The sequence below is a fragment of the Piliocolobus tephrosceles genome, chromosome 1, assembly GCF_002776525.5.
Source record: "Piliocolobus tephrosceles isolate RC106 chromosome 1, ASM277652v3, whole genome shotgun sequence".
Taxonomy (NCBI): domain Eukaryota; kingdom Metazoa; phylum Chordata; class Mammalia; order Primates; family Cercopithecidae; genus Piliocolobus; species Piliocolobus tephrosceles.
Window position 1 is genome coordinate 17,067,983 of NC_045434.1, and position 12,097 is coordinate 17,080,079.

General features: G+C 44.9%; 1 protein-coding gene across 2 annotated transcripts in view; it reads left to right on the top strand.

Annotated features, from left to right (window-relative positions):
* Positions 1-219: 219 nt before the first annotated feature.
* The window catches only part of EGLN1 (egl-9 family hypoxia inducible factor 1), a 61,727-nt gene continuing 49,849 nt past the window's right edge, over positions 220-12,097 (top strand). Inside the window, exon 1 of one of the 2 annotated variants that reach the window (XM_023191825.2) lies at positions 220-2,104. In XM_023191825.2, the coding sequence (XP_023047593.1) occupies positions 1,214-2,104 (891 nt within the window). In that variant the 5' untranslated portion in view covers positions 220-1,213. The remainder of the gene's footprint in view (positions 2,105-12,097) is intronic. The other variant, XM_023191826.3, reaches the window with a different exon arrangement.

Sequence of the window (12,097 nt, forward strand, 5' to 3'; positions counted from 1 at the left end):
ATTGGATATTGGAATGAGCATTGATTACCTCATGTAATTTGGTAGCCAAAATTTCTTCATGGAGTTTTGAAGTCAGCGGGATTTCAAAGGTTTTAATGAGTTTTTGATTTTTTTAAAACCCTCAAATTTCATTACCTTTAAATTAGGTTGAAACGGGGCGCAAGGGATTGGATTAACATCATAGTAATACTTACTTTGTTGTTAACCATTTCAGGGCTTCTTGAAATAGAGACTGTATGGTGTAATGGAAAAAACAGCCTTGGAATCTGAGAGCCTGATTCCTGGATTCAGTCCCAGTTCTGCGTGACCTTGGACAAGTTACTTTACTTCTCTGAATTTCCGTTTCCTCCTCTGCAAAATGAGGATAGCAACAGCCACCTTGCAACCCTGACTGGAACGCGCCCCGCACACCCCGCGCCTGCCTGGAGGAAGAGCAGCCATGATTACGCCGCCGCCGCTCCGCTACCCGCTTGCGGCTGGCGCCCTCCCCCAGCAGGTGTAGGCGCTGCCGCGCTGCCCCACGCCTTTCCGCCGCTCGCGGGCCTGCGCCTCGGCGTCCCCAAGGAGGCCGCTGCAGGCTGAGGTAGCGCACCGGCCTCTCGCGTCCCAGTCCCGCCCTGGGCGGAGGCAGTGCGGGCGACCCAGCTCCGACGCGGAGGCCCGGCCCCACCGAGTGCGGAGGAGCGCAGGCGGCCCCCGCCCCTCGGCCCTCCCCTCCGGCCCTCCCTCCGCTCCCTCCGCCCTTGCGCGCCGCCCGCCCGGGTCGCCGCGGGGCCGTGGTGTACGTGCAGAGCGCGCAGAGCGAGTGGCGCCCGCATGCCCTGCGCTCCTCCACAGCCTGGGCCGGGCCGCCGGGGAGGCTGAGGCGGCGGCGGCGGCGGCGGCCGAGGGGGCCGGTCTTGCGCTCCCCAGGCCCGCGCGCTTGAGTCCAGGTTGCCATTCGCCGCACAGGCCGCGTTCTCTCAGCCCTCGGCTGCGATGAGGCGCTGAGGCGGCCGCCGGCGCTGCGCCGGAGACTAGGACTCGGAAGCGGCCGGGCCGAGGGCGCGGGGTGCCGGCCTCCCTGAGGCGAGGGTAGCGGGTACATGGCGCAGTAACGGCCCCTATCTCTCTCCCCGCTCCCCAGCCTCGGGCGAGGCCGTCCGGCCGCCACCCCACTTGCTCGGCCGCCGCCGTCTCCGCCGCCGCTGCCGCCGCCGCCGCCGCCGCCGCCATGGCCAATGACAGCGGCGGGCCCGGCGGGCCGAGCCCGAGCGAGCGAGACCGGCAGTACTGCGAGCTGTGCGGGAAGATGGAGAACCTGCTGCGCTGCAGCCGCTGCCGCAGCTCCTTTTACTGCTGCAAGGAGCACCAGCGTCAGGACTGGAAGAAGCACAAGCTCGTGTGCCAGGGCAGCGAGGGCGCCCTCGGCCCCGGAGTGGGCCCGCACCAGCACTCCGGCCCCGCGCCGCCGGCTGCAGCGCCGTCGCCCAGGGCCGGGGCCCGGGAGCCCAGGAAGGCAGCGGCGCGCCGGGACAACGCCTCCGGGGACGCGGCCAAGGCAAAAGCAAAGGCCAAGCCCCCGGCCGACCCCGCGGCGGCCGCGTCGCCGTCTCGCGCGGCCCCCGGCGGCCAGGGCTCGGCGGTGGCCGCCGAGGCCGAGCCCGGGAAGGAGGAGCCGCCGGCCCGCTCATCGCTGTTCCAGGAGAAGGCGAACCTGTACCCCCCGAGCAACACGCCCGGGGATGCGCTGAGCCCCAGCGGCGGCCTGCGGCCCAACGGGCAGACGAAGCCCCTGCCGGCGCTGAAGCTGGCGCTCGAGTACATCGTGCCGTGCATGAACAAGCACGGCATCTGTGTGGTGGACGACTTCCTCGGCAAGGAGACCGGACAGCAGATCGGCGACGAGGTGCGCGCCCTGCACGACACCGGGAAGTTCACGGACGGGCAGCTGGTCAGCCAGAAGAGCGACTCGTCCAAGGACATCCGAGGCGATAAGATCACCTGGATCGAGGGCAAGGAGCCCGGCTGCGAAACCATTGGGCTGCTCATGAGCAGCATGGACGACCTGATCCGCCACTGTAACGGGAAGCTGGGCAGCTACAAAATCAATGGCCGGACGAAAGTAAGTGTGTGCTGCGGGTTTGTGCTGGACAGACCCTTCTCGGCGGGCAGCCCCTGCCTGCGACTGTAACCGCCTAGGCTGAGAAGCAGCATTCCTCTGTATAGAAGGGACTCGTTGTGTAGCACCCCGTAAGGAAGACGGACAGAATTTGTCGTAGCTGTTTATCTAGTTAGCCCCTTTGTGTCCGCTGTTTTCCACTTACTGCCCGTTCACAAACTTCTCCGGCTAATTGCATGGTTTTCTGGCTAAACGTAGGCTCTTTAACTTTGCTATTTTCTTTCTTCCATTTCACTGTTGGTCACAATTCAAACCTTAGTGGCGTTTTAGCCACCCAGTGAGGGAGGGGGTGTTAGAGTACCACCCAAACCAAGTCCTGGTTCTGCATCTGCCTTGTGTTTGCATACGCTCTTAAATTTCCTATGGTGCCTGAACCACTCATCACATTTTGATTGAGAGTCAAACGCTATGTCCAGTGAAGAGTTTGCCGGCTGACCACAAAAAGGTAAATTTAAAATAAGCATTTAGTCGAAAGACTGTCTATATTCAGGAAGAGCTTGGCTACTCCCCTCCCCCTCTTATAGCTCTTATCCCTCACCCTGTTCCTACTGTTTTGAAACCCATTACAAAAAGGGGAAAGAAGTATTTCCGTTTTCAGACTTCTCAGTGTAGGTAGGCTACATTTTTAGCATAAGTTTCCGTTATTTGCTTTGTTAATGTAATCCTTCTGTTGAAAACTGTTTTGTAACTTCCTGGAAAAAGAAAACAAAAACAACCACAACATGGAATTGGAACAGGAGGGCTCGTTTTATCCTCCCAATTTGGTGAGTTTTTGTTTTCTCTTTACCGTTGCGGTTTTTCCTCCACAGATTCTTCACTTCCTACCTAGTCTATTCCTAGCTCTTTCCTCCTTAATACTCTCTTGCAGCTCTTTTTCATTTTACTTCTCAGATCTTGATCCTTTCTGTGTATATAGTTGCTCCCAGGCCACCCTCCTTTACCATCTGTCTCTGTCTGATTTTGTGAGTTTTGAGAGATTGACCTGGGAGAGCATCACAGTTGCATGTTTGTACACACACGCTGACTGTAACCAGTGCGTCAGATCATTTACTTTGACAGTCATTACATGTGATTCTCAGGCTGCCCGAAAGGCTGAACGTAGGCAGTGAGAAAGTTACAAACATGAAAATGTGGGGAAAAATACAATGTGGAGTCTAAAATACGTATTGCTACTTCATTGCTGGGTGAAGGCACAAGTCTTGATTTCTTGTAGTCTTAAAAAGGAACAGTTGAATAATATTAAACTGGAAGGGAAAGGGGGATCTGATGAAATCTCAGCCTTGGTCTTTCACTAGATTTTCGTTGATATTTTTAAGAAAGAACGTTGTCATGGATCACATCTGAACATAAAGTCCTGAGCTCCAGAGCAGGAAAGAAATTAGTTTGAGAGAATAGGGCTACGAAGACTGACCAAAGTATATCGTTGGGACATAAGCTTAAATTGGATTCTTGAAGAAGATGATGTCCCAGATCTTTCTTGATCTGCTTTCCTTAGGTAATTTAGCTTTCCAAGTTAAGCTGAGAACCTCTTTTCTCTTCTGTCTTCCTGCTTTCACCTGTCCTTAGAGAAGGGACAGCAGACAGCCTGGCTCTTACAGCAAATGCTTCTCATAGGGATGCTGTTAGAAATAGCTACCTCCTTCCTCAAGAGTTCTAGTTGTTGGGGTTTTAAGTCACCTAACTGTACATATTAGCAGGTAATAAGGGACGGGATGAAGGAGGGATGACCTTTAAACTCTTTGGATTAGATCTTCTGCTTATATTAATTTTAGGAACACAACTTCAGGATCTATAAATGATATTCTGGAATTCCTTCCATTATACTTCTTGGCCTAAAGAGGTTTTGGTAATCGTGTTTGAACGTGTAATTTAAGTATTCCTAAAAAAACAAGAGTGTTCACTTTGTGGAAATGAGAAGGCAGTCAAAATAACCACCCACCGTATATTGAGCAACCACAGTGTGTTAGGCATCAGATTAGGGTCAATAGAGATACATTCAGAGTAATTTTTTTTTTTGAGACAGGGTCTTCCTTTGTCGCCCAGGCTGGAGTACAAGGTGTATAAGCATGGCCCACTGCAGGTTCCACTTCCTGGGCTCAAGCTATCCTGCCACCTCAGCTTCCGAGTAGCTGGTACTGTAGGCACACACCACCATGCTCGGCCAAATGAAAAAAAAAAAAGGTTTTTTGTAGAGTCGGGGTCTTGCTGATCATTTGATCTGAAACTCCTGGGCTCAGGTGATCCTCCTGCCTTATCCTCCTAAAGTACCGTGGTTACAGACTTGAGCCACCTCACCTGGCCACAATAATCTTAATTCTATGAAGCGAGTCGTGTTACTCCTAATTTACATTTGAGGGATTTTCAGCTCAGACTTGGCTAAGGTCTACCACTTACCATAACCCTAGCTGGTGTTCAAACTTAAGTCATTTAGATACCAAACCCATGCTCTTTTTTAGCTACACTAGTTACAGGTAGAACATTAGATGTAGATTACTTGGCACTCTACTGGAACTGCAATTTGATACATATATTTTGTTGAAAGTGGGTGAATAGCATTAGCTTTATATGTGAGTAATCATACTCTATGGTTGGGCTGTGTAAAACTTTTTATTAGTTGAGTGTACAATGTTTATTTCAGATAGCGGCTTAAAAGCCACTTTTGTATTTATCCACCTGAATTATGTGCATGTCAGTATAACTGTTAAGAGATGTCAGAATATGGTTTTTTTGTGTGATTGCAGAGGGAGACTTCAATTCAGAATTTTATCCTTCATAACATTATAGTGATTTTAAAAGTTATATGCAGCAAATGTGTAGTGTTTTTCTCATTTCAACTTTCACAGCAGTAGGCAGGTGGTTGTATCCTCTTTTTATAGATTAGAAAAGTGGGACTCAGGAAAGTTCACTTGTTGGAAATTCTGCAGCATATGAGGACTTAAATTCAGGTTTTCTAAGAATCTGATGTTCTTTTTATTTACATCATCTATATTGCATGCTCTTTATGTCAGGGCGTGGTAATCAGATGATACATGATTGTGGCCCATTCAGCGTAGGCCTTGTTTTCCCCTGAATTTCTACTTCAAACATTCTTATCTGGCCACTGTTTATGCAGCTACTTTAAAAAAGGAACCACAAGGGAAAAATGAAGTAATACAGGAGAAAAACAGAAATGTAATTGTAACCACTGATGTAACCAAGCTCTTGTTTCCACTTTCTCTGGTCTTTTTGGGATTTTCCCCTTTTTGCTGTTACCCTGCCCTTTGATCCTATATCCTTGCTTATGCTTGTTTTCATCAAGAAGACTCTCGATATCCAGTAGAAAAAAACCATAGTCTGCTGTTTTGTGAAGAGTAGTGTGCCTTGACTTGGGGGTACAGGAGTAAGAGGAATGCAGACGAGTGAGGATCATGGGAAAATGTTGAACTTTTCTGTTGGAGTTTCTTAGCCACTTTGAAGGAAAACATTTTCCCGTTAAAATAGAAATACTAGTATCATATACATAACATTTTTGGAATTTAATCCAAAACTTCATCTGTTCCATTGAAACATATATAAAGAAAAGGAGTAATAAAATAGATTGGGACCAATAAGCAGCAGATTATGTTACTAAGATTTTTCAGTGTTACTGTAGTTAGTCAGCTGTGGCTGATTATGGCTTTTAAGAGCAAAGAATAGGATGAGGAAAATGCTGCTGTTTTATTATCACTAACAGAGATGTGGTGACAATCTTCTTAGATGTTAAAAACAAAACTGACTCAGGAAGAGAGCCCTCATCAGTACCAGACCATGCTGGCATCCAGATCTCAAGACTTTCAGCTTCTAGAACTGTGAGAAAATAAACATGTTATTTAAACCTAAATACATAAATAAACCTTTATCTACTTCTGCCATTCTCTTTATAAGCTTGGGATCCCGGATACACAAATTGAAGTTACTTGTTTAATGATTTTATAACTATGTCAGAATTTAAGTTAAAAGTGAGTTATTCGGTATGTAGAAAGGCTGAAAATAGTACAACTGCAGTAATTCTGCCAGCTATAAGGGACATGTGGACTGAGAGGGTAGTCTTAATAGATTGTGATCAACTACGTGCGAAAACATTTTATACAGTGAGTTGATGTGTAGTTTACATGTAAACTAACTCCTTTAGTTCTAAAGGAATTTTATTTTACGTTAAAAGATTTTTTTAGGCTGGGCTTAGTGACTCACCCCTATAATCGCAGCATTTTGAGGGGCTGAGGCAGGAGGATCGCTTGAGCCCAGGAGTTCAAGACCATCTTGGGCAAATGGTGAGACCTTGTCTCTAAAAAAATTTAAAAATTAGCCAGGCATGGTGGTGCGAGCTCGTGGTCTCAGGTGGGAGGATTGCTTGAGCCCAGGTGACAGAACAAAACCCTGTCTCAAAAAAAAAAATTTTTTTTTTTTGTATGTATGTAGCTCTTATCTACCACCTAATAATCTGCAAAAATGCCCACAGAGCCTTAATTATGTGGAGGAGGAGGAGATAATAGAGATCATTTTAGCTTTGAAAGATAATGGATTCTGGGCCAGATATGATAACTCACGCCTGTAATTCCTAACACTCTGGGAGGCTGAGGCAGGAAGATAGCTTGAGTTCAGGAATTCAAGACCAGCTTGGGCAACGTGGCAAGACCTCATCTCTACTTAAAAAAAAAAAAAAAAAAAAAAAAAAAAATTAAGAAAGAAAGGGTTCAGGTGCGGTGGCTTACACCTGTTACCCCAGCACTTTGGGAGGCCGAGGCAGGCGGATCACAAGGTGGAGAGATCAACACCATCCTGGCCAACCAACATGGTAAAATCTTGTCTCTACTAAAAATACAAAAATAAGCTGGGTGTAGTGCTGCAAGTGTGTAGTGCCAGCTACTTGAGAGGCTGAGGTAGGAGAATCGCTTGAACCCGGGAGGCAGAGGTTGCAGTGAGCCGAGATTGTGCCACTGCACTCCAGCTCAGGCGACAGAGTGAGACTCCGTCTCAAAAAAAAAAAAAAAAAAAAAAAGAAAGATAGTGGATTTGGTTCTGCCATTAGATCTGGGTTGGATCCTGGGTCTGCTATGGTTTCTGTGTCCTTAGTCCAGTTTCTTAATCTCTTGAGTCCTCAGTTGCTCCGTTTATAAAATGGTGTTCAGTGATACTTGTCTTTTTAGCTTCTCAGGCTTGTTGTGAGGTGAACATATAATGCTTCATGTAAAGCAACTTTTAGATTGTAAAGCACTATGCACAACTGTTCTTAACTATTCTCCCGTTTTAAAAATTTGCTGTCTTTCTGATTCTTTCTTTTAAGAGTTCTGTGCTTTCCCTGTCTCATTCCCCTCCCATAAACTGGAGAAAAAAGGTCTTACAATGATCACCCATTTTTTACCTAACCACTTTTCCTGCATTCACACATTTTTTTTTTTAAAAAGAGAAGAAATAACATTTTTTTTAAAAGAAAAAAGTCCCAGAGAGATTAACTTGTTCAGTCATAGAGCTGGTGACAAAATCAACAGACCTTTGATTCAGTTCATTCATATCTGTAACTTTATATTGTATCTCATCTAACAATGGCATATTTCTGCTTAGCTAATTTTGGCATATTTTATGCCTTTTTTTTTTTTTTTTTTTTAAAGGACAGGGTCTAACTTGCACAGGCTGGAGTGCAGTGGTACAATTATGGCTCACTGCAGCCTCAAGCTCCTGAGCTCAAGCAGTCATCCCACTTGAGTCTCCATAGTAGCTGGGACTACAGGCATGTGCCAACACACCCGGATAATTTCTTAACTTTTTTTGTAGAGAGGGGGTCTGGTTATGTTGTCCAGGCTGTTCTAGAACTGTTGGCCTCAAATGATCCTCCTGCCTTGGTCTCCCAGAGTGCTGGCTCTTGCCTGTAATCCTAGCACTTTGGGAGGCCAGGGTGGGCAGATTTGCTTGAGCCCAGGAGTTCCAGACCAGGGGGCAACATGGTGAAACCCATCTCGAAAAACAATACAAAAATTAACCAGGCATGGTGGCACATGAGTGTAGTCCCAGCTTCCTGAGGGGCTGAGGTGGGAAGATCACTTGAGCCTGGGAGGTAGAGGTTGCATTGAACTGTGATTGCACCACTGCACTTCATCCAGCCTGGGTAACAGTGAGACCCTGTCTCAAAAAAAAAAAAAAAAAAAGTGCTGGGATTACAGGTATGAGCCATTGCACTGGGCCTCTGCCATTTTTGAGAATATACTTGAACATTTGAGATTTTCTTCTCTGTTTTACTTCTATCATTCTACACGTTGGCTTTTCTGACATTTTAGTTTAAATTTTTCTCCTGCCTGATTTCCTTAAATGCTCTTTATCCATCTCTTTCTTCTGATACTATTTAAAGCCATTTGCCCTGAAGTAGGCCTACCCTCTCTTGTTTCTTTAGTAGGAGCTGTCTTCCTACTCTGTGTTTCTGATTTGCAATTTACTCCTGTTTTCCTTTCCCTTTTTTTCCCCGTCAGGCTTGAAATCTATCTTTGTTCTTCTTCCATGTTTTCTGAAGCCTGTGCCTTTCTGGTATGCCATTGGATTGATGTTATCAGCTTAGTTGTTTTTGTTTAATTTTTCACTTTAGGCCTTTAAAGCTACCCCAACTATTTTCAGTCTCCCTTTCATTCTAACACATTCTTGGGCAGTTTCTGTTTCTTAGATTTTACTTCTGTGCTTACATTCCACCTTCTTTTCCACTATGCCCTCGTTTCCACACTTGGAACATTGTCTGTGACTACATGATGGCATTCAGATAATTTACTAAGCCCATTTTCAGAGCTTGTCTTTGCCTTTTATTTCAGCTAAAACTCTTCTAAAAAAAAATTGATATAGATGGTTAACCAAAATCTTCTCTTACAACAGTTTATTTCATGCCTTATATCCTAGTCAAAACTCAACTTTTCTGCCACCTTTGTACTTCATAATCACATTTTTCCATAACCAATTCACAGTTAGTTTTATTTCTGAAGAGCTTGGACAGTATCTGTAGACTTGAGATCACCATAAAGTTTTCATGAGTTTGGAATTCTCATTTTTCTTATTCAGTGTCCCAGGTCCCAGTTCTTTACCAAAGCAAAATATGTGTACTCTTTATCCTTTGTTGTATTCTCTGAGTCTTATTTTGATAATATTTTCACTCATTTGTTCAACAGGTGTTGAGTACCCTCCACATACAGGCCCTGTTCTAGGAGCTAGGGTGTCCTGAACAACAACAAAAAGCCCCCTTTCTCATGGACCTTATCTTCTAGTTGGAGGAAGTGAGGGGTGGGGAGGGACAGTCAGTAAACAAATGTCCAAGTAATACGTGGTATGTTAGGTGGTAAATATTAAGATGGAGAATAAGTGAAATAAAGACAGAGTGACTAGGGAGTACTCTTTTAGATTGATAAAATAAGGTAACATTTAAATAGTGACTTGAATGAAGTAGGAAATTAGTTATGTGGATATGTGGAAGAGGAGCATTCCGAGGAATGGTATTAAATAGCAAATACAGAGGCACTAACTTGAAATGTGTTTGGTGTGTTCAGAAAACAGCAAGCAGAGCACTTTGGGAGGTCGAGGTGGACAGATAACTTGAGGTCAGGAGTTCGAGACCAGCCTGGCCAACATGGCGAAACCCCATCTCTACTAAAAATACAAAAATTAGCCAGGCGTGATGGCGTGTGCCTGTAGTCTCAGCTACTCTGGAGGCTGAGGCAGGAGAATTACTTGAACCGAGGAGGTGGAGGTGCAGTGAGCCAAGATCATGCCAGCGCACTCCAACCTGGGCAGCAGAGTGAGACTCTGTCTCAAAAAAAAAAAAACAAAACAAAACAGAAAACAGCAAGGAAACCACTGTGGTTATAGTGGAAGGAGTAAAGGATATGGGATTGATATAGTGGGATAGGAAATGAGATCAGTTTGTGTAGGGTTTTACCTTGCAAGCCATGGCAAGGATGCTGGGTTTTATTGTGGGTGATACGGGAGAATTGTTTTAAAAAGATCTCTGTGGCTGTTGTGTAGCAGTAGATGTGGGGTGGAAGGATGGAATCAGGAATACCAGTTAGGAAATGCTTGTAGTCTGGGCACTGGATGATAGGAGTTTAAATTAGAGTAATAGCTATGGAGGTGGTGAGAATTTGTTGAATTCTGGATATATTTTGAAAGTAGAATCAAATGAGATTTGCTGATATATTAGTGTGAAAGAAAGGAAGACTCATGAATGACTTAAAGGGTTTTGACTTGAGCGACTGGAAGGAAATTATTGTTTTATTCTGACCTAACTTTTCTGCTGTTCTTCTCTTGCCCCTACTCTTTCAGTGTTGCCATTTATGATAGCTTGCTGACACTTGTTTCCCAGCCAAGCAACAGGAAAAAAGTTATATGCTCTCGATTTTCACATTCCTTCAAATTGACTGTGCTAGCTAGTACTACTGTTGACCTTCTAGAGAAGAAAGCCCCATCCTTTTTTCTCTAGAGGTTTTATGGTTTCTTTGTGCAGTATGCTCTTATCAGCTCTACCACTGGAACCGCCTACAGGAATTATTGCAGGAAACCTTACAACACTTTTAGTGTTGTCTATAAGTATGTCTGTGCTTCCTTGCATGAACCACTCATTCGAGATGGCTTGTAGATCCACCTAAAAATAAATATACAAAGTTTGAACTTTAGGGAAACGTTAGAGAACATTGAATGGTTCAGCATAAGGCAAGCATAGATTTAGATTCAATGTCAAAATGAAGTCAGAAATAAAACATCTTCATTTAAACCTACTGTTGAAAATAAAACTGTTACAGAAAATTGGGAAGAATGGAATGACCATAAAATATCAAAAATAGTTCCATTGACTTATCAGTACATGACTGTGTGATACACGTGACTGTATGATAGCTTCCTAAAGTAGTGAGGAGGAAGAAAGTTACTGATAGCTTAGGGACTGTATTGGATGATCTGTGAAGATATCAGTGATGTTTGAGCCTTTCATCCCCTTGATGTGGAGCCTGGCATTGGAACTGCAAATAAAAGTACCAAATATAAAATAATACTGATACTATTAAAATTAGAATATACTATCCAGGCCTTTTGTTTGTTTGTTTTTTTTTTTTGGAGATGGAGTCTCACTCTGTCACCCAGGCTGGAGTGCAATGGCGTGGTCTTGGTTCACTGCAGCCTCTGCCTCCTGAGTAGCTGGGACTACAGGCTCCCACCACCACACCTGGCTAATTTTTTTGTATTTTTAGGTTTCACTATGGTGGTCAAGCTGGTCTTGAACTCCTGACCTCGTGATCCTCCTGCCTCGGCCTCCCAAAGTGCTGGGATTACAGGCATGAGCCACCATGCCCAGCCTACTATCCAGGACTTGTAAGCATAGGAAGCCTTGCTTTTGATTCTAAAGTGAGAGAGGATCACAAAAGTATGGGTAAACATTAGATTGTCGGGTATGAAATAATTTTTAAAAATTAAAACCAGAAACGTGAAACATGAACTCCAGAACCCAGGAACCTGGAGTCTCATCTCAATTCAGTTTAAGGCTAATTTTTATGTAATAACACCTTAATAGGAAATGTCAAATGTAAGAAGTAAATTGAAAAAGACTAATCGTGAGTTTGGGGAATTAAATGGTTGACTGTTGTATTCGTCTATTTTCACACTGCTATAAAGACCTGAGACTGGGTAATTTATAAAGAAAAGGGGTTTAATTGACTCACAGTTCCACATGGCTGGGGAGGCCTCAGGAAACTTACAATCATGATGTAAGGGGAAGTAAGGTATATCTTACATGGTAGCAGGAGAGAGAGCGAAGGAGGAAGTGCCACACTTTAAACCATAAATCTGATGAGAACTCACCATCACAAGGATGGCATGGGGGAAACTGCCTCCATGATCCAGTTACCTCCCACCACACCCCTCCCTCGACATGGGATTACAATTGGACATGAGATTTGGATG